Below are 27,486 nucleotides of genomic sequence, written 5' to 3' on the forward strand. Positions count from 1 at the left end.
ACCAAAACGGCGTGAAAAACGTTTTTTGTGGGTTTTTTGCCAAGAAATGCAGTTTTGTTGCTGAAATTTTATACATTATATTCCTGCATCAAATATGCATCTCGTGGCAGATTTGTATTTTTTAGCTATAAGATGCAGATTAGGTGCAGGAATATGGTGTATAACCTTCAGCAACAAATCTGCATTTCTTGGCAAAAAAAAATATGCGTGTTTTTTTTTTGCCAGGATATGCAGGTCTGTGAACTCACCTGAGTTTAACGAGGTCACCTGAGGTCAGTTTACTTGCGGTCAAAGCTGGAGTACCTTGGGAACCTCAAGCTGTGAGCGCAAATAAACTGAGTGAAGTCAGCGCTCATCACTGCCGCTCAGTCTCTACCTGATCCACAGTGTACAGTCATGTTCTGTGCCCGTGCGCTGTGCATTCAGTATGTATGTAGCAGAGCCGGCAACATTGTGGGACCTCGTGGATTACGTCAGAACTGAGTGTTTGGGGTTACTAAAGGGGTAAAAGAGGGTGTTTTTTTTGTATTTTATTTCAAATAAAGGATCCTTTTGGTGTTTGTGTGTGTGACGGGGGTTGGGGGGTCTCAGACGTCTCCCATTACTAATCTAGGGCTTAGTGGCAGCTGTGAGCTGTCATTAACACCTTATTACCCGGATTGCCACTGCGAATCGTGATGAGCTGAGTAAAGTGCCAAGATTGGCACATCTAAATCGATGTGACAATTCTGCGCAGCTACATGCTGCTATTTTTAGGCTGGAGGGCCCAAAAACCATGGGCTTGCCCAGCCTGAGTCTGACTGCAACCAATCACAGATGCTGGGACTGCCAGTGGGTGGAATAAGACTCAGGCAGACATGTCAGTTGGCGGCTTTCTCATAGGGAACACAAAAGCACTCGGTGGAGCGAAGGGCTCCTGTGTATGGGAGCATCAGATGAGATTGTTCGGACGACAGCCATCTAAGGTGTATGGCAAGCCTTAGTTCACTTGAATGGGACTAAGCTGCAACACCAGGAACAGTTATTACGGTATATAGAAGAATGTTGATGTGCCTTTTTTAAACAATTAAAGAGGAACGCCGCAGCCCATTCATTATGCCGATGACAGGAGTCAAATGCTGACCAAATCCAGAAATATTTGGAGAGTGACAATTTTGGATATTTTAGCTGGTTACCAAAACATATTTACGATACAGTAATATAAATCAATATTGGCCTAAAGTGTAGACTCTCAGCTTTGATTTGAGAATATTCACATCCTAGTTGGAGTGATGGTTTAGGAATTACAGCTCTTTAATATGTAGCCGCCTCTTTTCAAGAGACCAAAAGTAATTGGACAATTATGTCAAAAACTCAAATTGGCGGCATAGGCTATTCCCTCATTAACCCATCATTGATTAAACAAATAAAAGAGCTGGAGTTGATTCCAGGTGTGGCATTTGCATTTGGAAGCAGTTGCTGTGAACCCACAACATGCGGTCAAAGGAACTCTCAATGGAAGAGAAAAAAACAATTCATCAGAGATAGCAGAAATGTTAGGTGTGCCAAATCAACTGCTTAGTACATTATGGGGGGGTGGAAAAGCGCACTGGTGAGCTTGGGAGCTCAAAAAGGCCTGGACGTCCACGAAAGACAACAGTGGTGGATGATTGCAAAATCCTTTCCATAGTGAAGAAAAAAACCTTCAGAGCATAGATCCTAGTGAAAAACACACTCCAAGAAGTAGGTGTTTCAGTTTAGTCTATCATAAAGAGAAGACTTTCTGAGTGCAAACACAGAGGCTTCACCAGAAGGTGCAAACCATTAATCAGCCTTAAAAATAGAGAAGCCAGAATAAATTGCCAAAAAAACATCTAAAAGAAGCTAGCGCAGTTCTGGAAAAGTATTCTATGGACAGATGAATCTAAGATCAATGTGTACCAGAATGATGGGAAGATGAAAGTATGGAGAAAGCTTGGAACAGTTCATGATCCAAAGTACACCACATCCTCTGTAACACAGGGTGCAGGCAGTGTGATGGCCGGGCATGCATGGCTTCCAATGGCACTGGGTCACTAACATTTATTAATGAGATGAATGAAGACCGAAGCAGCCAGATGAATACTGAAGTGCACAGGGGTATAGTTTTTGCTCAGATTCAACCAAATGCAGCAAGGTTGATTGGACGGTGCTTGACAGTACAGATGGAGCATAACCCAAAACATACTGAGAAAGCAAAGAAGTGGAATATTCTGCAATGTCCGAGTCAATCAACGGAGCTCAACCCCATTGAGCATGTATTTCTCATTCTTAGGACAAAACTTAAGGCAGAAAGAGCCACAAACAAACTACTACTGAAGTCAGCTGCACTAAAGGCCTGACAAAGCAAGAATCCCAGGGTTTTGTGATGTCCATGGCTTCCAGACTTCAGGCAGTCATTGCCTGCAAAGGATTTTCTACAAAGTATTAAAACTGAACATTTTACTTATGGTAATATAAATGTGTACACTTACGTTTGAGCCCCTGAAGTGAGGAGGTTTTGTAGAAAAATAATTGCAATCCCTAAGCATTTCACAGGATATTTTTATTCAACCCCTTTAACTAAACCTGAAAGTCTCCACTTCAATTGCATCTCCGTTGTTTCATTTTAAATCAAAAATAGTGGCATGCAGAGCCCAAATCAAGAAGATCTGGTCGCTGTCCAAATATTTCTAGACCTGACTGTATATCAATAGTCATAGTCAATAGTCATAGAATAAGCCATAAAGATATACTTCTTGGAGACTTTATTTAAAAATATGCACTTCTTTCCAAATGTATTGTAAGGCCTTGTGCGCACTGGGAAATGGAATTTTCTTGAGAAAATTCCGCATGTTCTCAAAGATTACCGCACCCGCGGTAAAAAACCGCAGGAAACCGCACCCGAAAACCGCATGCGGTTTGCTGCGGTTTTACCGCGGTATTATTCGCGGTATTGCCGCGGTTTTGCCGCGTGCGGGTTGGGATGTGCTTTATTGCATTCAATGCAATAAAGCACATTGAAGGAAAAAAAAAAAAAAAAAAGTCATTTAATTCTGATAGTAGATAGACAGAAGAATAGATAGAGGGATAGATAGATAGACAGACAGATAGATAGATAGATGACAGATCGCTGCATTTCCCACGGTCGGCAGTGAGTTCACATTACCGGCCGTGGGAAATGACCGGTACTTACCTCTGCTGTCTGCTGCTTTCATTCAGCGCTGTGTCTGTGACAGTCGCGGCTGGATGTAAGCAGCGCAGGACCTGTGGATTACGCAATAAATGCAATAAAGCACATCCCAACCCGCACGCGGCAAAACCGCGGCGGCAATACCGCGAATAATACCGCGGTAAAACCGCAGCAAACCGCGGCAAACCGCTTGCGGTTTTCGGGTGCGGTTTCCCGCGGTTTTTTACCGCGGGTGCGGTAATCTTTGAGAGCATGCGGAATTTTCTCAAGAAAATTCCATTTCCCAGTGCGCACATGGCCTAAAAGTAAAACAAAAAAAAGAGCAGCAGAGCCTTTTTATAAAGAAGGTGCCGCTGCATCTTCCATCTTCAGGAGTGCACCACTTCCCTGCTTTCCAGCTTCCTACTCATCGGGGGTGCAGTGCTCTCCTGATGATTGACACTTCAGACCAGCGGCATTACTGCGCCACTGGCCTGAAACGTGCCCTCTCCGATGCTGCAATCAGTAGCAGATTTACCACTGTGGTATTGGAGCAGTGCAGGGGACATGAGGCTTAAAAAAAATATCCAGCTGTTCTTAAAAAAGCACTCTATTTTTACTTATTAAATGTGTGTATATATACATGTAATGTAGTGTGAGCGTATTAATATGCTCCCCTGCGCTTTCCAGTGTCCAGCACGATTCATCTTCTCTTCCCAGTGACATCATAGCTCTTAAGACTACACGGTCCATTCTATGAGTCAGACATCTCTTCTACAATGAAAGCCTATGGAGCCTTAGGCTCTGTGCGCACTAGACCGTTTTACCCGCGGATTTACCCGCGGATTTGCCGCGGAAATTTCTTGAGAAATGTCTGCAATCTTTGTGCAGACATTTCCCAGCAAATTCTATATGAAAAAAAAATAGCTGTGCGCACTGTGCGGATTTTTCTCAAGAAATTTCCTTGAGAAGAATTTCTCGAGAAAATTTCTTGAGAAAATGAGCATGTCCATTATTTCCGCAGTACCCTGCGGATTTCGGCAGTACAGCCTGCAAAATCCGCAGGGAACCACCCGCGGGAAAATCGCGGCAATTTCGCGGCTAATCCGCGGCAAATCCGCATGCGGATTTTTTCCGGAGGTCCGGAAATCTTTCACTCCCAGAAGTTTCTCAAGAAATTTTATTGAGAAACTTCACATTTCTAGTGCACACATAGCCTTATTCTATCGCTCCATAGGCTTATATTGTAAAAGCCACTTCCAGATCACCCACAACACAGTTACCCGGAGAGTCTCCATAGGGGGTGACGTCACTGAGAAGGGAAGAACAGCACTAAACACCAGAAGGAGCAGCAATAGAGGAGTATATTAATATACTCTCACTACATGAATATATACACACACATTTATGAGGAGACAATCCCTTTACGGCTATGTGCGCACGTTGCGTTCTCTGCAGTGTGGAAAAGAACGCACCCTCTGGCAGACTGGACACTGCGTTTATAAAATAAAACGCATCCACAACGCATGCATTTTGGATGCTTTTTCCATGCGTTTTGGATGCATTTTTGACAGTACGTTCCCCCGGCAATTCAGCTCTGCTACATGCCGGCTGACAGCAGACACAGACAGAGTCGCGCGATGAGAATGAACTCGGGTGAACTTCACCCGACTTCATTGTCATACCGCGGCTCTGTCTGTGTGTGGCGTCCCGATTATCATCTTCACCACACACATCCCGACATTACCGCTTACATTACCGCACACATCCCGACATTACCGCCTACATCATAACCGCACACATCCCGACATTACCGCCTACATCACTGCACGCATCCCGACATTACCGCTTACATCACCGCACACATTCCGAGATTACTGCCTACATCACCGCACACATCCCGACACTACCGCCTACATCACCGCACACATCCCGACATTACCGCTTACATCACCGCACACTTCCCGACATTACTGCCTACATCCCGACATTACCGCCGATATCCCCGCACACATCCCGACATTACCGCCGACATCCCCGCACACATCCCGACATTACCGGCCACATCCAGACATTACCGCCGACATCCCCGCACACATCCCGACATTACCGCCTACATCCCGACATTACCGCCGACATCCCCGCACACATCCCGACATTACCGCCTACATCCCGACATACATCCCGACACTACAGCCCTCATCATCACCGCACACACACACACACACACTTCAGTTTCTGCGTGGAGCTCACAGGGGCGGCGGTGTTCTACTGCCGCTCCTGTCAGCTTCATGTAGCAGAACTGGATGCGTCGCGGGACCTCTGGATTATGCCGGACCTGGAGGGGTATTTGGGGATTTTAATAAAGTGGTGAAAGAGGGTGTTGTTTTTTTTGTCTTTTATTCCAAATAAAGGATTTTTTCGGGTGTATGTCCTTATTTACTTTTACTTACAGGTTAATTATGGAAGGTATCTCGGGGAGACACCTGTCATGATTAACTTAGGACTTAGTGGCAGCTATGGGCCGCACCAGGGCAATTCGGGATGAGCCGGGTAAAGTCCCGGGACTGTCGCATCTAATGGATGCGGCAATTCCGGGCGGCTCCTGGCTGATATTGTTAGGCTGGGGGGCTCCCCATAACGTGGCGCTCCCCATCCTGAGAATACCAGCCTTCAGCCGTGTGGCTTTATCTTGGCTGGTATCAAAATTGGGGGGACCGCACGTTGTTTTTTTATTTATTTATTTTACTGCACGATATAGACCCGCCCACCTGCTGCTGTGATTGGTTGCAGTGAGACAGCTGTCACTCAGCGTGGGGCGTGTCTGACTGCAACCAATCATAGGCGCCGGTGGGTGGGGAAAGCAGGGAATACAAGATTGAATAATGAGCGGCCGGCATTTTTAAAAGAGGAAAAGCCGCCGGAGCTTTGTGACAACCGTGCAGCGCCGCGCCGGGGATCAGTAAGTATGAGAGAGGGGGAGAGACTGACCGACGGACAGAGAGAGGGACAGACAGACCGAGAGACCGACCGACAGAGAGAAAGAGAGACAGACAGAGCGACCAACTGACAGAGAAAGAGACCGACAGACAGAGGGAGATTCACCGACATCCACAGACAGAAATTGACCGACATTGACAAAGACTGAAAAGACCTGCGTTTTGCTTGTCAAAAAAGCATGCGGAACACAACAAAAAAATGACATTTTTGTGTACTCACCGTAAAATGTCTTCCTTGGAGCCTTTCATTGGGGGAGACAAACAGTGGGTATTATGATGTCTCCAGGGAGGCGTGACACTAGATTTGCAAAAGTGTAAGCTCCTCCCCCCACAGCATATACCCTAGCTAGGCAGGAAACTAGCTCAGTTTGGTGTAAAAGCAGTAGGAGAAGGGCAACCAAAACCACAAGGGTGGGAGCTGTGTCCCCCAATGAAAGGCTCCAAGGAAGACATTTTACGGTGAGTACACAAAAATGTCATTTCCTTTCTCGCCTTTTCATTGGGGGACACAGACAGTGGGACGTCCCAAAGCAGTCCCTGGGTGGGAGCTGAACTATTAACAGTGTATAACATCAGACTAAGAGCTGACTAATGACTGCAACTGCAGTGAACTCATATCAAAACACTGTCAAAAAACCGAGCAGTGTTCACTTATAAATGGGCCACTGCCGCCTGAAGGACTTGTCTTCCAAGTGCAGCATCCGCGGAAGCATGCGTATGCACTCTGTAGAGTTTTGTAAACGTGTGCACACTGGACCAGGTAGCGGCCTTGAAAAGTTGGGCCGCCGAAGCCTGATGGCGGATAGTCCAGGAAGCACCCACTGCTCGCGTAGAGTGGGCTCGCACAGATTGAGGAGGAACAACACCTCGTGCTTTGTAAGCCTCACAGATGGCAGTCCTAATCCATCGAGAAATCGTGGATTTAGAAGCCTGATTGCCCTTTTTGTGTCCTTCTGAGAGGACGAAGAGGGCATCGGACTGTTCTGGAGAAGTAGATCCGCAGAGCCCTGACAAGATCTAGAGTGTGAAGGGCTTTTTCAAAGGAGTGGACCGGGGCCGGGCAGAATGACGGCAACACAATTTCATCGTTTAAGTGGAAAGAAGATACGACCTTCGGGAGAAAAGCGGGGGAAGGCCGAAGGACCACCTTATCATGATGGAATATCAGGTAAGGTGAGCGACAGGAAAGAGCCGCTAGTTCTGACACTCGCCTGATAGAGGTAATGGCGACTAAAAAGGCAACCTTCCAGGACAGTCGTTGAAGAGAGATTTCTCTCAGAGGTTCGAAGGGAGGAATCTGAAGAGCTCCGAGAACCAGATTCAGATCCCAGGGATCTAAGGGGTGGCGATAAGGAGGGACCAAATGACTACCCCTTGAAGAAAGGTACGGACCTGAGGGCGAGAAGCCAGCTGCTTCTGGAAAAATATTGACAAGACAGAAACTTGTCCTTTAAGGGTACGGAGAGCTAGTCCCGAGTCCAGACCGTCTTGCAGAAAGGCAAGAACATTAGGGATTGAAAAGGGTAGGGGCGACCGATTATGACGGTCACAACAGGAAAGATAGGTCTTCCAGGTCCTGTAGTAGATACTGGCGGAGGAGGACTTTCAAGCATTAAGCATGGTATGAACTACCTTAGAGGAAAGACCTGATTTGGCTAGAATCAAGGATTCAAGCGCCACGCCGTCAAATGCAGCTGTGCTGTATTCTGGTGGAATATTGGACCTTGCGACAGAAGATCCGGGTGGTCGGGAAGACACCAGGGAGTGTCGTCGAGCAGTTGGAGAAGCTCTGGGTACCAGGCTCTCCTGGGCCAGTCCAGGGCCACGAGGATCACCGGGATTCCCTCCGCTTTGATTTTCTTGATTACTCTTGGAATGAGAGGAAACGGAGGGAAGATGTAGGGTAGGCGGAACTGCGCCCACGGAAAGACTAGGGCGTCGGAGCCGATCGCTAGCGGGTCTCTCGACCGGGATATGAAGGGACGTATTTTGGCATTCATCCGAGACGCCATGAGGTCCACATCTGGGAGTCCCCAACGAAAAGTGATCTGATAGAACACTTCATCGTGGAGGGACCATTCCCCTGCCGCTAGACCTTGCCTGCTGAGAAAGTCTGCGGCCCAGTTGTCTACCCCTGGGATATGGACAGCTGAAATAATGGGGATGTGCTTCTCTGCCCATAGAAGAATCCTGGATACTTCCTTCATCGCTGCCTTGCTGCGAGTTCCTCCCTGACGGTTGATGTAAGTCACGGCCGTGGCATTGTCTGACTGGATCCGAACAGGGAGGCCCAATAGTAAGGGTTGAAAATTCTGAAGGGCCAAAAATATGGCTCTGATCTCCAGAACATTGATGTGCAGGGAGCGCTCGGAAGGAGACCAGCGTCCGTGAACAGTGTGGTGGAGAAACACCACCCCCCAGCCTATCAGGCTGGCATCCGTCGTGACTACTTGCCAGTGGACCGGGCGGAAGGACTTCCCTTGAGATAGGGAAGAGGCTTGAGTCCACCAGACGAGGGAGCTGAGCGCAGCCCAAGATAGGCGGACTGACCGGTCTAGGGAAGCTGGATTCTTGTCCCAGGAGGATAGAAGATCCAGTTGTAGAGGGCACAGATGGAATTGGGCAAAGGACACGGCTTCTATGACCGCCACCATCTTGCCTAACACTCTCATTCCATTCCGAAGGGATGTGTGATGGCGAGAGCGGAGGGATTGGGCGGCCCGGATCAGGGAAGACCTCTTGTCTTCTGGAAGAAAAACCCGGGACTGAGCCGTGTCTATCAGCATACCTAAAAAAGTGATGCGCTGATGAGGAATGAGGGATGACTTGTTGAAGTTGATAAGCCACCCTAGCCTTGACAGCAGGTCTAGGCAAATCTGCACGCTTTCTGAGCAAACTTGAAGAGAGCTCCCTTTGACAAGAAGGTCGTTTAAATAGGGAACAACCAGGACGCCTCTGAGGTGTAAAATGGACATGACGGCCGCCATGACCTTTGTAAAGACCCGAGGCGCAGTGGCCAGCCCAAAGGGGAGGGCCCTGAATTGGAAATGACGGTGTCCTATGAGAAAGCGATGGAACCGTTGATGAGAGACACATATGGGAATGTGTAAATAAGCATCTTGAACGCCTATGGAAGCTAGGAATTCTCCAGGTTCCATGGCGGCTAGCACTGCTCTCAATGATTCCATTCGGAAAGTCCGAATCCGTACGAATTTGTTCAGCCGTTTGAGGTCCAAGATAGGGCGGACAGAGCCATCTTTTTTGGGAACGACAAAAAGGTTTGAATAGAAACCTTTGCCGCGCTGTTCCAGGGGCACTGTAATGATAACATTTGCTTTCTGTAAAGAGGCTATGGCCTGAAATAAGGCCTGGCTTTGCGTTTTAAAACTTGGGAATACGCGAACGCAGAAACCTGTTGGACGGCAGGGAATGGAAATCGATCTTGTAACCTGAGGTGACGATTTCTCGAACCCAAGCATCGTGAGTGTGGTCTAGTCAGATATCCCGAAAAAGCAGAAGCCGCCCTCCAACAGGAGTCGGATCTGAGGGATACCTGGCGTCATGCTGAGGGGCCCTGTACAGAGCAAGGTCCTTTGGGTTTAGGTTGCTTGGAGTGGGAACGCCAGGAAGAGCCCCTTGAGGGACCGGATCTTCGATCTGAGCGTTGGGACGATCCTTGGGCTGATGGTTTTTGGGGGGCAGGCCGAAAGGACTGTCTGCGCCAAGGAGATTTTTTAAAATTCCTGGATACAAGCCGCTTTTGAGGTAGAATGGTACTTTTACCACCCGTCGTCTCAGATATGAGTTTGTCCAAGGATTCTCCAAACAGACGCAGGCCCTGGAAGGGGAGTGTGGACAGGGATTTCTTGAAGGCACTGTCCGCATTCCATATTTTTAGCCAAAGGACTCTGCGGGCAAAGACAGCATTGGCCGCCGATAGGGCTGACAAACTAGCTGCATCTAGGGAGCCATGAAGAAAATAAGAGACTAGAGAGAACAAATCAAGGATCTCAAAAGCCTCCGGGGGAATATTACAAGAGCGAAGCATCCTGTGTAGGTTCTTGCTCCACACCCCCAGAGCTCTCGCGACCCATGTTAAGGCAAACAGGGGGCGAAGAGAGGAGCCTGAAGCATGGAAAATAGATTTGACCGCAGCATCAACTGCGCGGTCGGACGAGTCCTTGAGAGACGCGTTGTCTGAAACAGACATGACCGTGTGTTTAGCCAGTCTGGATACTGGCGGATCCACAACGGGGGGTACTGACCAGGGCTTAACCATTTCAGAGGAAAAGGGATAAGCGAATGAAGAGAAGGGTTTTTTATTAAACCTTCTATCAGGGTGATCCCACCGTTTAGATATAATTTGCCGAAAAACCGGATCCTGAGCAAAGGATTTAGGAGGCTTCTTGGCCCGCTTGATTGCCGACTGAGAAGTTGGGTCAGGAGGCTGATCAGAGATCGACAGAGTGATTGACAGAGAGTGATTGACAGAGAGTGATTGACAGCCGAAATTAGTGTGTCTTCTATATGCCTAGACTCAGAAAGGACATCTGAATCAGAGTCTTGAGAATCGTGACTACTAAAGGTCATGGAACCTCGGTCAGACTGACTATCGTCCGAGTCGGATGAGGCGTAGAGGTCGTAATGGCGCCATTTGGAAACAGCCTTTTTACGTTCTGGGGAAGAAGGACCAGACGAAGCAGGCGGGCTGTGGGAGTCTGAGGATGGCTGGGATATCTGAGCGGCAAGGTCATCTAACCTTTTAGACATTAGAAGAGCCCATGCAGGCATTACGTCATCAGACGGGGGTGCTGCCTGGCCGGTGGCCGAAGCAGAATCCAAAGACTGCACGGCATCCTGGTCCGGCAACGGGGTCTGTTGTGACACGGTAGTAGGGGCATCGCAGCCCCGGCATAGTGGATAGCTTCGGCCATTAGAAAACGAGCGTCCACAGGTGGGACAGGCATAGTACAGATCCGTAGAGAACGCCTGGGAAGCAGGCACACACCGCTAGAGAGACAGCGATATACCGCTGAGCAGAGCGGTGTATAGTGCTGCAGAAGTGCAGAGCCAAGGAGGCGATCTCACCCGTGTCTCTGGCAGCATGGAGGAGTGAAACGGCCCCCGGAGGCTGATTGATCCCAGGGCTGGGACTAACGTGACGGCCAATCAGAAGGAGTGCCACTGCGACTGAGGGAGCGGCCTCCAGAGCAGTGAGAGGGGGCATAGCTAGAATGCAGGCCGGGGGCTAAATTAACGAGGCTCCCCGGGATCACGGCCTGCAAGGCACCCCGGTATTGCCCCATAATCAAAAATAGAATGATTAAGAAAAAACAAAATAAAAAAAAAAAACTAAAAACAAAATAAGCTGGCCTAAGACACCTTGTAGAGCTCAGGTCAGACATGTCAGCCTCCCTGCTGACACTAGAAAAAAACTGAGCTAGTTTCCTGTCTAGCTAGGGTATATGCTGTGGGGGGAGGAGCTAACACTTTTTCAAATCTAGTGTCACGCCTCCCTGGAGACATCATAATACCCACTGTCTGTGTCCCCCAATGAAAAGGCGAGAAAGGAATGCAGTCCAAATGCATTTTGGTTGCGTTCTGACCCACATCATTGATTTCAATGGGTGGAGAACGCAGCTACAACACACAAAAGAAGTGACATGCTGCTTTTTTTTCCACAGCGATTTTGGGCATCCAAATGGGCGTTTACAAACGCAGTTTTTGCATTGATTTTTCGACTTTCTCATAGACTTTGCTGAAGAAGCTGAACGCATGCAGTTACGCTGCAGTTCAAAACGCAGCGTTTCCGCGGAAAAAGCGCAACTTGCGCACATAGCCTAACTAAAGCTAATGTTGAGAATAACTCCCTAAGTGAAAGTCCCAAATCACAGCCCCTTTTAGAGATTAACCCCTTAACTGGCTGATTTTGCGCTTTCCGGGTTTTGTTTTTTTCGCCATTCTTCTTCGGAGAGATGTAACTTTTTTATTTTTCAGTCAATATGGTGAGGGCTCGTTTTTTGCAGAAAAAAAATGTACTTTGAAATGAAACCATGAGTTCTACTATATAGTGTACTGCAAAAAAGCAAAACAAAAATTCCCAAAAAATGTGATTGCACTGTCTTTGAGATATTTTATTCACTGTGTTCACTATATGGTAAAGAAGGGAATTTTGTTTACTTACCGTAAATTCCTTTTCTTCTAGCTCCTATTGGGAGACCCAGACAATTGGGTGTATAGCTTCTGCCTCCGGAGGCCACACAAAGTATTACACTTTAAAAAGTGTAACCCCTCCCCTCTGCCTATACACCCCCCGTGCATCACGGGCTCCTCAGTTTTGGTGCAAAAGCAGGAAGGAGGAAACTTATAAATTGGTCTAAGGTAAATTCAATCCGAAGGATGTTCGGAGAACTGAAAACCATGAACCAAAAGAACAATTCAACATGAACAACATGTGTACACAAAAGAACAAACAGCCCGAAGGGAACAGGGGCGGGTGCTGGGTCTCCCAATAGGAGCTAGAAGAAAAGGAATTTACGGTAAGTAAACAAAATTCCCTTCTTCTTTGTCGCTCCATTGGGAGACCCAGACAATTGGGACGTCCAAAAGCAGTCCCTGGGTGGGTAAAAGAATACCTCGATAAAAAAGAGCCGAAAACGACCCCCTCTTACAGGTGGGCAACCGCCGCCTGAAGGACTCGCCTACCTAGACTGGCGTCTGCCGAAGCATTAGTATGCACTTGATAGTGTTTCGTGAAAGTGTGCAGACTAGACCAGGTAGCTGCCTGACACACCTGTTGAGCCGTAGCCCGGTGCCGCAATGCCCAGGACGCACCCACGGCTCTGGTAGAATGGGCTTTCAGCCCCAAAGGAAGCGGAAGCCCAGAAGAACGGTAGGCTTCAAGAATCGGTTCCTTGATCCACCGAGCCAAGGTTGACTTGGAAGCCTGCGAACCCTTACGCTGGCCAGCGACAAGGACAAAGAGCGCATCTGAACAGGGCAGGGGCGCCGTGCGAGACACGTAGAGCCGGAGTGCTCTCACCAGATCTAATGAGTGCAAATCCTTTTCACATTGGTGAATTGGATTAGGGCAAAATGAAGGTAAGGAGATATCCTGATTGAGATGAAAAGGAGATACCACCTTAGGGAGAAATTCCGGAACAGGACGCAGAACCACCTTATCCTGGTGAAAAACCAGGAAGGGGGCTTTGCATGACAGCGTTGCCAGCTCCGACACTCTACGGAGCGATGTAACTGCCACTAGAAATGCCACCTTCTGCGAAAGACGTGATAAAGAGGCATCCCGCAGCGGCTCGAAAGGTGGTTTCTGAAGAGCCGTTAGCACCCTGTTAAGGTCCCAGGGTTCCAGCGGATGCTTGTAAGGTGGGACTATGTGGCAAACTCCCTGCAGGAACGTGCGGACCTGCGGAAGCCTGGCTAGACGCTTTTGAAAAAATACGGATAGCGCCGATACTTGTCCCTTGAGAGAGCCGAGAGACAAACCCTTGTCCATTCCGGATTGGAGGAATGAAAGAAAAGTGGGTAAGGCAAAGGGCCAGGGAGTAAAACCATTATCAGAGCACCAGGATAAGAAGATCCTCCAAGACCTGTGATAGATCTTGGCGGACGTTGGTTTCCTGGCCTGTCTCATGGTGGCAATGACATCTTGAGATAACCCTGAGGACGCTAGGAGCCAGGACTCAATGGCCACACAGTCAGGTTGAGGGCCACAGAATTCAGATGGAAAAACGGCCCTTGTGACAGCAAGTCTGGGCGGTCTGGGAGCGCCCACGGTTGACCCACCGTGAGATGCCACAGATCCGGGTACCACGACCGCCTCGGCCAATCTGGGGCGACGAGAATGGCGCGACGACAGTCGGACCTGATTTTGCGCAGCACTCTGGGCAGCATCGCCAGAGGAGGAAATACATAAGGCAGTCGAAACTGCGACCAATCCTGAACTAATGCGTCCGCCGCCAGAGCTCTGTGATCTTGAGACCGGGCCATGAATGCCGGGACTTTGTTGTTGTGCCGTGACGCCATGAGATCGACGTCCGGCGTTCCCCAGCGGCGACAGATCTCTCGAAACACGTCTGGGTGAAGAGACCATTCCCCCGCGTCCATGCCCTGACGACTGAGAAAATCTGCTTCCCAGTTTTCTACGCCCGGGATGTGAACTGCGGAGATGGTGGAGGCTGTGGCTTCCACCCACTGCAGAATCCGTCGGACTTCCTGGAAGGCTTGACGACTGCGAGTGCCTCCTTGGTGGTTGATGTATGCGACGGCAGTGGCGTTGTCAGACTGGATACGGATCTGTCTGCCCTCCAGCCACCGATGAAAAGCCAATAGGGCTAGATACACTGCCCTTATCTCCAGAATATTGATCTGAAGGGATGACTATCGGAGTCCAGGTTCCCTGAGCCCTGTGGTGGAGAATAACCGCCCCCCACCCTGACAGGCTCGCGTCCGTGGTGACCACAGCCCAGGTTGGGGGTAGGAAGGATTTTCCCTGCGACAGAGAGTTGGGAAGGAGCCACCACTGAAGTGACGTCTTGGTTGCAAGGGAGAGAGAGACGTTCCTGTCGAGGGAAGTCGACCTCCTGTCCCATTTGCGGAGAATGTCCCACTGGAGTGGCCGCAGATGGAATTGCGCGAAGGGCACTGCCTCCATCGCTGCCACCATCTTCCCCAGGAAGTGCATGAGGCGCCTTAAGGGGTGAGACTGACCCCGAAGAAGAGATTGCACCCCTGCCTGCAGAGAAAGCTGTTTGTCCAGCGGTAGCATGACTACCGCTGACTGAGTATGAAACTCCATCCCGAGGTAAGTCAGTGATTGGGTCGGTGTCAACTTGGATTTTGGGAAGTTGATGATCCACCCGAACTGCTGGAGAGTCGCCAGAGCGACGGTAAGGCTGTTTTGACACGCCATCTGAGAGGGTGCCCTGACCAGAAGATCGTCTAAGTAGGGAATCATCGAGTGGCCCTGAGAGTGTAGGACCGCCACAACAGATGCCATGACCTTGGTGAACACCCGTGGGGCTGTCGCCAGGCCGAAAAGCAATGCCACGAACTGAAGGTGTTCGTCCCCGATGGCGAAACGCAACAAGCGTTGATGTTCGGGTGTGATCGGCACATGGAGATAAGCATCCTTGATGTCGATCGATGCTAGGAAGTCTCCTTGTGACATCGATGCGATGACCGAGCGGAGAGATTCCATCCGAAACCGTCTGATGCTCACATGTCTGTTGAGTAGTTTGAGGTCCAGAACGGGACGGAACGAACCGTCCTTCTTTGGCACCACGAACAAGTTGGAGTAAAAGCCGCGACCATGTTCCTGGGGGGGGGAACAGGGATCACAACTCCTTCTGTCTTCAGCGCGTCCACCGCCTGAAAAAGTGCATCGGCCCGCGCGGGGGGCGGAGAGGTTCTGAAGAAACGAGTCGGGGGACGCCTCTTGGAAGCCGAGTCTGCCTTCCATTCGCGCAGCCACATGGCCCTGCGGACTACAACAGAATTAGCGGATGCCACCGCTGTGCGGCTAGCAGAGTCTAGAACTGCGTTCATGGCGTAGGAAGAAAAAACTGACGCCTGAGAAGTCAAAGACGCAACCTACGGAGCAGAATTACGTGTGACCGCATTAATCTCAGCCAGACAAGCTGAGATAGCTTGGAGTGCCCACACGGCTGCAAAAGCCGGGGCAAAAGACGCGCCCGTGGCTTCATAGATGGATTTCACCAGGAGCTCTATCTGCCTGTCAGTGGCATCTTTTAGTGATGAGCCATCTGCAACCGATACCACAGATCTAGCCGCCCATCTAGAGACTGGAGGATCCACCTTGAGACATTGAGCCCAACCCTTAACAACGTCAGAGGGGAAGGGGTAACGTGTGTCAGTAAGGCGCTTAGTAAAGCGCTTGTCCGGAACCGCTCTGGGCTTCTGGACAGCATCTCTGAAGTTAGAGTGATCGAAAAACGCACTCCGTGTACGTTTAGGGAACCGAAACTGGTGTTTCTCCTGCTGAGAAGTCGACTCCTCTACAGGTGGAGGCGGGGGAGATATATCTAACACCTGGTTGATGGACGAGATAAGGTCATTTACTATGGCGTCCCCTTCAGGTGTATCAAGATTGAGAGCAACGTCAGGGTCAGAGCCCTGAGCTGCAACGTCCGCCTCGTCCTCCAGAGAGTCCTCAAGCTGGGAACCCGAGCAGCGTGAAGAAGTCGGGGAAGATTCCCAGCGAGCCCGCTTAGCCGGTCTGGGACTGTGGTCCGGGCAGGAGTCCTCCACGTGAGACCTAGGGCCCCCCCTGGGAGCGCGCTGCGGCGCGGACAGAGAGGGGCCTGGAGGGGACGATCCAACAGGGCCCGGGGCCTGTGTAAGGACCGGTCTGGACTGCAAAGCTTCAAGCAGCTTGGCAGACCATTTGTCCATAGACTGAGCCATGGATTGTGAAAGTGACTCAGAGAGTTTCTCAGCAAAAACGGCAAACTCTGTCCCTGCCGCCTGGACAGGGGGAGCAGGGGGGTCTACCTGAGCCGAGGGGCCCACTAGTGACCGAGGCTCCGGCTGAGCAAGCAAAACAGGGGTCGAGCATTGCTCACAGTGAGGGTAGGTGGAAACCGCAGGTAACATAGCCGCACAAGAGGTACAGGTCGCAAAATAACCCTGTGCCTTGGCACCCTTGCTCCTTGTGGACGACATGCTGTTGTCTCCTAGGAGAGTGATCACTGAGGGTATATGGGAAAAGGTATATAGCCCGACCGAACAGAAATATATATTATATATATATATATATATATATATATATATATATATATATATATATATATATATATATATATATAGTATCTATTCCGGCACCCTAAGGGGACCAGCACCGGGTGACCGGTGTGGCTTACCGACCGCTAAAAAGCGGAGCGTGTGTCCTCCAGATTCCCTGCCTTAGGTCTCCCAGAGTTGCAGAGCTCTTTCCTGGAAATCCTCCACCGGCAGAATGTCAAAAAAATGGCTGCCGGAGCTCTCTGGGGAGGAGTGGAGCCGTGGGCGGCGCTAGAAAAGTGCGGGAATCTGGGGTCCCCACAGTGATCAGTGAGGGGGGAGGAAACATACAGGATGCTCCGGCCCTCACATCCGACGTCAGGTCGGCAGTCCCGCCCTTACCCCTGACAGACAGGCCCGGGGGCGGGAGTTTTGCTACTAGGCCGCAATGAAGCCGGGGACTAAATTTAAGACCGCGGCCGACAAGCAGGCGCGGTCGGCGCGGAAGTCCGCCGGTCTTCACAAATCAGCAGCTGCTGCAGCGTCCGGGATAAAGGCGCTCCATGCACAGCCCTCATGGGGACACAGAGTACCTTAGAGATGCAGGGCCCGGTCCCTGAGGATAAATAGACTCCTGTCCGGCAGATTCCCACAGGGGCTGCGGAGGGAGCACGGTCCCAGTAACTGGATGACCGGTCAGGATCCCACTTCTCCCAGAGCCGCTAAGGGATGGTGAAGGAAAACGGCATGAGGCTCCGGCCTTTGTACCCGCAATGGGTACCTCAACCTTAACAGCACCGCCGACGTAGTGGGGTGAGAAGGGAACATGCCGGGGGCCCCGTGGGGGCCCACTTTTCTTCCAACCTATATAACTAATATGAGAATGCATGAGTGGATGTGTGCCTCCTTCCACACAAAGCATAAAACTGAGGAGCCCGTGATGCACGGGAGGGTGTATAGGCAGAGGGGAGGGGTTACACTTTTTAAAGTGTAATACTTTGTGTGGCCTCCGGAGGCAGAAGCTATACACCCAATTGTCTGGGTCTCCCAATGGAGCGACAAAGAAATTGTGTTTTTGCTGCTATGCCGTTTACAGATCAGATTAATTGATTTTATATTTTGATAGATTTGGTATTTCTGAACGTGGCGATACCAAATGTATGTGTGACGCCCTGGCAAAACCAGGTAGTCACAGATAGGAAACACACAGCCGACCTGAAACCCGAGCCACCCTTCCCCCAGGTGTTTAGACAGCCCGGGGCGGGAAAACAGGCAGATAAGTTTGTAGTTCAAGTTGAGATGAGTGTGGGCTGGAGCTAGGGGTAGCTCCAGCAGAGGAGGTTCAAGTTGAATGGTACCAGGGTTGGAGCCCTGGTGCCTTTGGCTAGGTGGCAGACGGTGGTCTCTGTCAGCAGGAGACGGGAAGACCGGTCGGCAGAACCAAGGTGGACCGGGACAGGGTTGTAGCCCACCGGTACAGACACGGGGAACCGACCAAAAAACCGGAGCACAAAGGGGGGTACTCGGACCCTGAAGCCAGGACCGGAAACCAGCGGACTGGTTAATGAACAGATTGAGGCCAGGACTAGAGGTCCTGTCCCACCCAAAGTCCCTCATAGAAAACAACAGCCAACCGATAGGCATAGGAGGTCACCGCCAGGGCCCATAGATCCCACGGGCCAGCGTCTGCGGGCACGACTCCTTAGGCCACATCCAGCCGGGAGCAGACTCCTGAGTTTCAGACTAGGAAGTCCACCTTACACAAAGTCAGTGCAGAGGAAAAGGACAGTGACCACCAGCCTGGGTGGGGGACCTGAATGCAACCGGCTGCGGCGGCCGGCCACCAGCACCTTTGGTTTACCGAAAGACTTGTGTGATTCATTTACTGTGAGTAACCAAACACCCCCCTGCTTGCTCAGACACGCCGGCCCTTGCCATCGCCATACCCTGCACAAAGACACCGGGTTCCAGGGCAACCCACTCCTACCCACGGAGGGGTTCACATCCAGCTGCCACTACATCTCCCTCGGGTGTCCCACAACAGCAGCGGTGGTGTCCCACCTCACCACACACTGTGGGTGGCGTCACAAACTTAATACGGCCTAGCCCGTACATCTACGTCCCCCTTTTTATTCGGCGTGTCCGCGAGACCCCCGGGTCCGGAGACCCTCGAGCCACCCTCTTAGAAGGTCCGGATCCGAGCAGCAGCGGCTGCTGGCACGGGGGCGGCACATATGTATTTTTTAACCCCTTAATTTTCAATGGGGCGAAAGGGGGGTGATTTGAACTTTTAGGGGTTTTTTTTATTTTATTTTTTTCTTCTTCAAAACGTTTTTTAAACTTTTTTTTATATTTTAATAGTCTCCCTAGGGGGATATAAGGATTAGTTTTCTGATCGTTCATTTATTTCTCCCAATTACAGCACCATCTCTCAGATTAAGAGAAATTATCATGTCTTCTAAACTGCAGTACTTGGCTGCTGGTTAAAGGACCTGAGTCAAGTGAGCTACAGGAGTCATCATATGACCCTGTGCTACCATGACAACCATCGGATCCACGTGATCACGTCACGGGACTTCCGGTGGCGGCCTGTGAGTATTTGATTACCGCGATCGCCGTTAAAATGGCGCTGTCACATCTTGACAGCACCATTTAAGGGGTTAACAGGTATGGGTGGATAGCGATTCCACTCGTACCTGCGAGGCACACGTCAGCTTTAGAAATCAGCTGACATTGCACGGATCCCCGCCTGCAGCAGCAGGTGGGGGAATAACACTATGACCACAGGGACGTAATATTACTGCCCGTGGTTGTTAAGAGGTTAAAAGAAAAAAGTTTCAAAAAACCTGTTCTTGTGCAAGAAGTGCTTTCTTCTTCATCACTTTCATAGCATATATGTCTCCAGTAGGCTTCTCCTTGACGACATGTACATCTGCAAAGTGACCTCGTCCGATTACATCCTTTACTTCAAAATCCTTAATGTTGGGTTGGAGTTCACGCAACTCAGCAATAGTTTCCGAATCTGGGTAAAGAATTCAAATATATACACTGATCAGCCATAATATTAAAACACTAGGAAGATTAAATGCTATCTTGTGAGAATGGTACATGTCAAATAGGTGAATAAAATTAGGCAGCAATTAAATAATCAGTTCTTGAAGTTGATGTAATGAAAGGTGAAAAAATATGCAAGAACCTGAGCAATTTGACAAAGGCTACATGACTGGGTCATAAACGCGCCAAAACATTTTGGCTTATGAGATGTACCTGGTATCCAGCGCACAGTACCTAGCAAAAGGGTTTCAAGAAAGGACAACCAGTGAACTAGTAACAAGGTCATGGGCAACCAACACACTTTGAGAAGTGAAAGGAGCAAAGGATATCCAACAAAAAAGCTACTGTAGCACAGGCAGCTAAAAGGGTTCATGCTGGCTATGGCAAAAAGGAGTAAAAACAGAATGCATTACATTTTGCAGTGTTTCTGCCTGCATAGCTGCAGACCGTGCCAGTGCTGAACTCTCTACACAGATGAAAGCACACACAATGGACCAATGAGCATCAAATATGACCCTGAAATGAAGGAAGGTGGTGGGCTCAATCTGATGAGTAAGACCAATCAGCGGAGGTAGTGTGATTGTTTGGGCAACGTTCTGGTGGGAGACCTTGGTTCCTGGCATTTACATGGGTGGTACGTTGACATATACCACCTACCTAAACATTGTTGCAGGCCAAGTATGTCCTTTCACAGAAATGATAATAATAATAATTTTATTCATTTATATAGCGCTATTAATTCCACAGCGCTTTACATACATTGGCAACACTGTCCCCATTGGGGTTCACAATCTAGAGTCCCTATTTTTATGTCTTTGGAGTATGGGAGGAAACCAGAGAACCCGAGGAAACCTACGCAAACACGGGGAGAACATACAAACTCCTTGCAGTTGGTGTCCTTGGTGGGATTTGAATGCAGTGCTAACCACTGAGCCACCGTGCCGCCCAATGATAATGGCATTGACTTCTCATCACATCACCATCCGATCAAGCACTTTTGGGATGTGCTGCAAAACTAAGTACTAAGATTTGCCCTAGATCACTGATCCATTTACATGTAGAATGAGTGTATAGATAAAGGATAATTACTATATAGACCGGAGGCATGAGGAGGGGCTGGGGAATCACAGACAGGGAGGAGAAGATCCAGTGTACAATTCAGTCCCTGTGTACTGAAATCTAATTAGCAGAAAACTTCAAACTTCAAATGCTGAGTAAAGAAGAAAAACAAATTGGATTTCTTCACTAAAGAAATCAAATTAATGAGTATTACAGCCCCATTACAGTGCCATTACAGCCATGGCTTTACAAAATCAGACGGACATGCTCACTTTAAAGATAGAGGGCCAAATCCAGCTAAGCCATGTAGTCATCAGCTTCTATATAAAAAGCGTAATGCAATATGAAGCCATAAAGCGGCTGTACCGGCTATCCTCTGCTCAAATGTTCCATTAACTTCTTTAGTAAAATCAACTTTATTTTTTGTAAAGTGAATTAACTCTTTCCTTATATATTGAACTGAATTTCTGTCATTATGCAATGTTCAGCCCCCTGCCACACACTCTAGGAACCTGTTTGTGATGTAATTCTCGGCTCAAGTGATCTTTACACATCTTTTTACTTTTCCATAAAAGGGATTTCACAACCTTTACGTGATCCATATATCTGAATGGAGCTGAGGATGACTGTATTAGGCTCCATTGCATTCTCTGTTTAGGACGGGCAGGGTTAGCAGAGGATAGCATTTGACTTATATTGGCAATCCCATAGACAATTAATGGAACGAAGGTCAGCTATGCGAGTCCTGTTCTCGGGATCGCTGAGGTTCCAGGCGATCACTAAGTTCATATACTATGGAAGATGATTGAGAACTGGGAAAAGCCAGCAACCATCTTGGAAAAACTCTGAAGCTATATTGTGAAAAATCAATAAAAAACATACAGTGGATAAAAAGCTCAGCGTGTAGACCCTTGTCTACACACTGAGCTTTTTATCCACAATATGTTTTTTATGGATTTTTCACAATAAAGCTTCAGAGTTTTTCCAAGATGGTTGCTGGCTTTTTCCACTGCTCTTGTTCATCGGTACTACACCAGGATCTGGCCTGATGTGCCTGGCACCATCCACCATTTGGGATACATATAGGTCTAGGTGAGCTGTGATTACATTATTCTTTTTGTTTATGGAAGATGATAACTTACTATTTGGGAAAACCCCTTTAACAGTTTATAAAAGCTGAGCTCTGATTAGTTGCTATAAAGTAACAAGATCTATTTCCCGGTTAGACAATTTTAATAAATGAGACTAAAGTAATTAAAAAGGAAACTGAAGTAAACTTACATTTTTTGACAAAGTTAGACACATGTTTAATCCTCATTAATGCTGGATTGTTACATTCTTCAAAGAGGACAAATAAGGAATCCAGAAGTCCTTCCCTCGTGAGAGGACACAGTTGTTGTTGCAAAGGAAACTGACTTGATGATTTTCCCTAGAAACAAATATAACTCAATAAACAACAGCAGCATATAATAGTACTGTAGGGTTAGAGGCTGCCCGATGTAGATTCAGCCTGGAAACCTGCCTTTCAGAACAGCTTTTTTTTTAGGGGACCTGTCAGTCAATGTTAGCTGCCAAAATCAGGAGCATGGAGAATCAGAGCCTGACTATACGTTGCAGGTACACCCGATTGCCTGCCTTTAGAGAAAAAGCTAGGCTTTACAGAGAGCACAGATTTTAGCAGAGGACACCCATGCGTTACTTTTAGTACAGCACCATAAAAACATAGGGGCTGAATCATTACAACTGGCGCTGAGGATATACAGTACCAGGCTACGGCCATTATATAAATGACAGAGCTGTGCAGTTCTACAACTGAGCCCCATCTGGCAGCATCGCACACACACGATCAGCGAAGGTTGCGAATGTCACACCCCCACTGAACAATTACCGGTATTGAGGACCTACACTGATGGCCATCAATGTAAAAGGCCGGGACAAACCCTTTAAGTGACGTGAATGAATTAGGCGCATAATACTCCAGCGAGCCCATTCATTAAGACTGGCATGTGCAAGTCAAGTGTTTATAAATCGGTCTAAATGTTTTTATGGTGCTGTAGAAGGAGTAAGGCTGGGTTCAGCGATAGCGACAGCGACGTCGCTGTTACGTCACCATTTTCTGTGACGTAACAGCGACCTTGTGTGTCGCTGTTATGATCGCTGCTTAGCTGTCAAACACAGCGACGCAGCAGCGATCATAACGTCGCTACATGTGCAGAGAGTAGGGAGCCGCGCACACTGCTTAGCGCTGGCTCCCTGCTCTCCTAGCTACAGTATACATCGGGTTACTTAACCCGATGTGTACTGCAGCTACATGTCACAGTGCAGAGAGCAGGGAGCCGCGCACACTGCTTAGCGCTGGCTCCTTGCTCTCCTAGCTACAGTACACATCAGGTTAATTAACCCGATGTGTACTGCAGCTACATGTGCAGAGAGCAGGAGCCGGCAGCACAGGCAGCGTGAGAGCGGCCGAGGCTGGTAACGAAGGTAAATATCGGGTAACCACCTTGGTTACCCGATGTTTACCCTGGTTACAGCTTACCGCAGCTGCCAGATGCTGGCTCCTGCTCCCTGCTCGCTTCATTTCGTCGCTCTCTCGCTGTCACACACAGCGATCTGTGCGTCACAGCGGGAGAGCAACAATAAAAAAACGAACCAGGGCTGTGTGTAACGAGCAGCGATCTCACAGCAGGGGCCAGATCGCTGCTCAGTGTCACACACAGCGAGATCGCTAATGAGGTCACTGCTGCGTCACAAAAACCGTGACTCAGCAGCGATCTCAGCAGCAATCTCGCTGTGTGTGAAGCACCCCTAAGGCACAGGTGTCCTAGGCCATCAACACAATAGCCCAGACAACCCCTTTAATGAATTAGGAGCTTCCCTTAATCGGCATGCACTGCCACTAGAAATGTACTGCAGTCAGAGAAGAATAAACCTTATGTTCCAGTAAGCCTGCCATACACGATTTATACCCCACTCATCTGCCGATTAACATTATATCTGCAGTTAGAGTTTTTGAGGTGACAAGTTCCCTTTCAATATCTGGAAAAGTTTGGATCTTATATGCATTTTTGACAAAGTATTTGTAAAATCACATAGGATGTCCAATGAATGCATCTGTTTGCATCAATTTTGAGTGCCACCGGCTTTCTACATTGATGCTACATGGATTGAGGAATCCTTCAGCAGAGCAGCATACAGATTGAAAGATCATATTGTATCAAAACATACCGCGCGCTTTCTATGCGTGATTTATACATATATCGCCGTTTTTTTCTACATCTTCAGAGTCATAAGTATTTTCACTTCAATGTTATTAAAGGGAACAAGTCACTATATTCGTGCAGTCATAATCGAGGCCAGCATGACACAATGAGACAAAAAAGACAGGAGCAGGGTCACAGGTGTCAGGAGCCAGAGCTAACAGTGTGCGCGCTAATAAAGGAAATTAATATTTACTTTTCCTCATGCGCATAATCCCGCCCTCATCTCTGCAATGAAGCTCGCGCTGAAAGGTGGGCAGGATTATGGGCATGGGGAGCAGTAAATATTCATTTTGTTTAATAACAGGCACGTGTGATCAGTCAGCCGCCGGCTTCCGGCAGCAGCTGGATGATTACGTGTGTCCGCTATTAAGAGAATGAATATTCACTGCTGCCCCCACCCATAATACTGGGTGTAGGGAGCAATGAATATTCCATCAGCTGACATCAGCTTGCAACAGAGCGCACAGCATTAACATCATGGGCTGCGCTGCTTACACGCTGAAGTCACTTGCCGGCATCAAGAGGACACTACGCATCGAGGGAGCAGAGGGATGGTGAGTATGATCATTTAATTTATTTATGTGTGTGGCGTGATGGGAGGAATATATACCAGGGTGGGGATCATACATACCAGAATGGGCCCAGGATGAGGAAAAAATACACCAGGATGGAGAGCATACATAACAGGATGATCCCAAAATGAGGGCCATATATACCAGTATGGGGATCATGTAAACCAGGATGGGTCAAGGATGGGTAACACATATACCGGGATCAGAGACACATAATACAGTACAGACCAAAGGTTTGGATACACCACCTCATTCAAAGAGTTTTCTTTATTTTCATGACTCAGAAAATTGTAGATTCACATTGAAGGCATCAAAACTATGAATTAACACATGTGGAATGAAATACTTAACAAAAAAGTGTGAAACAACTGAAAATATGTCTTATATTCTAGGTTCTTCAAAGTAGCCACCTTTTGCTTTGATTGCTGCCTTGCACACTCTTGGCATTCTCTTGATGAGCTTCAAGATGTAGTCACCGGAAATGGTTTTCACTTCACAGGTGTGCCCTGTCAGGTTTAATAAGTGGGATTTCTTGCCTTATAAACGAGGTTGGGACCATCAGTTGTGTTGTGGAAAAGTCTAGTGGATACACAGCTGGTAGTCCTACTGAATAGACTGTTAGAATTTGTATTATGGCAAGAAAAAAGCAGCTAAGTAAAGAAAAACAAGTGGCCATCATTACTTTAAGAAATTAAAGTCAGTCAGTCCGAAAAATTGGGAAAACTTTGAAAGTGTCCCCAAGTGCAGTGACAAAAACCATCAAACGCTACAAAGAAACTGGCTCACATGAGGACCGCCCCAGGAAAGGAAGGCCAAGAGTTACCTCTGCTGCGGAGGATAAGTTTATCCGAGTCACCAGCCTCAGAAATCGCAGGTTAACGCAGCTCAGGTTAGAGACCAGGTCAATGCCACACAGAGTTCTAGCAGCAGACATCTCTAGAACAACTGTTAAGAGGAGACTTTGTGCAGCAGGCCTTCATGGTAAAATATCTGCTAGGAAACCACTGCTAAGGACAGGCAACAAGCAGAAGAGACTTGCTTGGGCTAAAGAATACAAGGAATGGACATTAGACCAGTGGAAATCTTTGCTTTGGTCTGATCAGTCCAAATTTGAGATATTTGGATCCAACCACCGTGTCTTTGTGCGACGCAGAAAAGGTGAACGGATGGACTCTACATGCCTGGTTTAAACCGGGAAGCATGGAGGAGGAGATGTGATGGTGTGGGGGTGCTTTGCTCGTGACACTGTTGGGGATTTATTCAAAATTGAAGGCATACTGAACCAGCATGGCTACCATAGCATCTTGCAGCGGCATGCTATTCTATCTGGTTTGCATTTAGTTGGACCATCATTTATTTTTCAACAGGACAATGACCCCAAACACACCTCCAGGCTGTGTAAGGGCTATTTGACTAAGAAGGAGAGTGATTGGGTGCTACGCCAGATGACCTGGCCTCCAGTCACCAGACCAGAACCCAATCGAGATGGTTTGGGGTGAGCTGGACCGCAGAATGAAGGCAAAAGGGCCAACAAGTGCTAAGCATCTCTGGGAACTCCTTCAAGCCTGTTGTAAGACCATTTCCGGTAACTACCTCTTGAAGCTAATCAAGAGAATGCCAAGAGTGTGCAAAGCAGTAATCAAAGCAAAAGGTGGCTACTTTGAAGAACTTAGAATATAAGACATATTTTCAGTTGTTTCACACTTTTTTGTTAGGTATTTCATTCCACATGTGTTAATTCATAGTTTTGATGCCTTCAATGTGAATCTACAATTTTCAGAGTCATGAAAATAAAGAAAACTCTTTGAATGAGAAGGTGTGTCCACACTTTTGGTCTGTACTATACCTGGAAAAGGTATATGGGGGACATTAGTACAAAATTGGGGGACATTACCCCCATAGCAGTGTCAGCAGCAGATCTCACCAGAATAGTGCATCATGTCATGACATTTTTTTGCGTCAAATTTTTTTTCTATTTTCCTCTAAAACCTAGGGCCATCTTATGGTCTGGTGCACCTTATAATCAGAAATGTGCGGTATATGCTCGTTTGCATGAGCCCTAGGAGAAGAGATAACTTATTGCAATTTTGGAAAAACTTTTACTTTGCAGAAGATACTAAAAGAAATTAGATATACAAAAGAAACACCTGTAAAAAGTTATGGAGTCGTGTAGCTCTGCTGGTGAGAGGCTCAGATGACAGACTGTCTGCTCCACCGCGGATTCCAACTTTGAACTTCAACATTTCTAGTACAAAAAAATATAAATATATTAGAAAATAACTGTGTATATTATTACAGGTAAAATATATCTTACGTGTTAGCCGGTAGATATAAAAAAAAAAATGTTTAATAGAACAGAGTTCTCAGTCATTGATACCTTTTAATGGGTAACTGAAAATATGGTAATAAATAGCAAGCTTTCAAGACTACTCAGGTCTAATCAGGCATGATATAACACAACATCTGAACAGTCACATATTTATACACAACAAGACATAGAATAGTGCAGTAAATAAGACAAGTTATGTGAAGCAGAACTATCAGTATGGGAAGGGGACAAACAATTATGGCAGTAAATACTGGCATAATGTTCATAGAGAAGGAGTGTGAAA

The 27,486-nt window shown here is 48.0% G+C and overlaps 1 protein-coding gene across 5 annotated transcripts in view; it reads right to left on the minus strand.

The window, feature by feature from the left end:
- Positions 1 to 27,117, minus strand: part of CIT (citron rho-interacting serine/threonine kinase) — a 304,000-nt gene extending 276,883 nt beyond the window's left edge. For all 5 annotated transcript variants that reach the window (XM_075320265.1, XM_075320246.1, XM_075320276.1 and 2 more), the window contains exons 1-3: positions 27,022 to 27,117; positions 22,321 to 22,468; positions 19,773 to 19,948 (exon numbers count right to left, since the gene is read on the minus strand). In XM_075320265.1, coding sequence (XP_075176380.1) covers positions 19,773 to 19,948; positions 22,321 to 22,468; positions 27,022 to 27,117 — 420 coding nt within the window. The remainder of the gene's footprint in view (positions 1 to 19,772; positions 19,949 to 22,320; positions 22,469 to 27,021) is intronic.
- Positions 27,118 to 27,486: the final 369 nt, after the last annotated feature.

The sequence above is a fragment of the Anomaloglossus baeobatrachus genome, chromosome 1, assembly GCF_048569485.1.
Source record: "Anomaloglossus baeobatrachus isolate aAnoBae1 chromosome 1, aAnoBae1.hap1, whole genome shotgun sequence".
NCBI lineage: Eukaryota > Metazoa > Chordata > Amphibia > Anura > Aromobatidae > Anomaloglossus > Anomaloglossus baeobatrachus.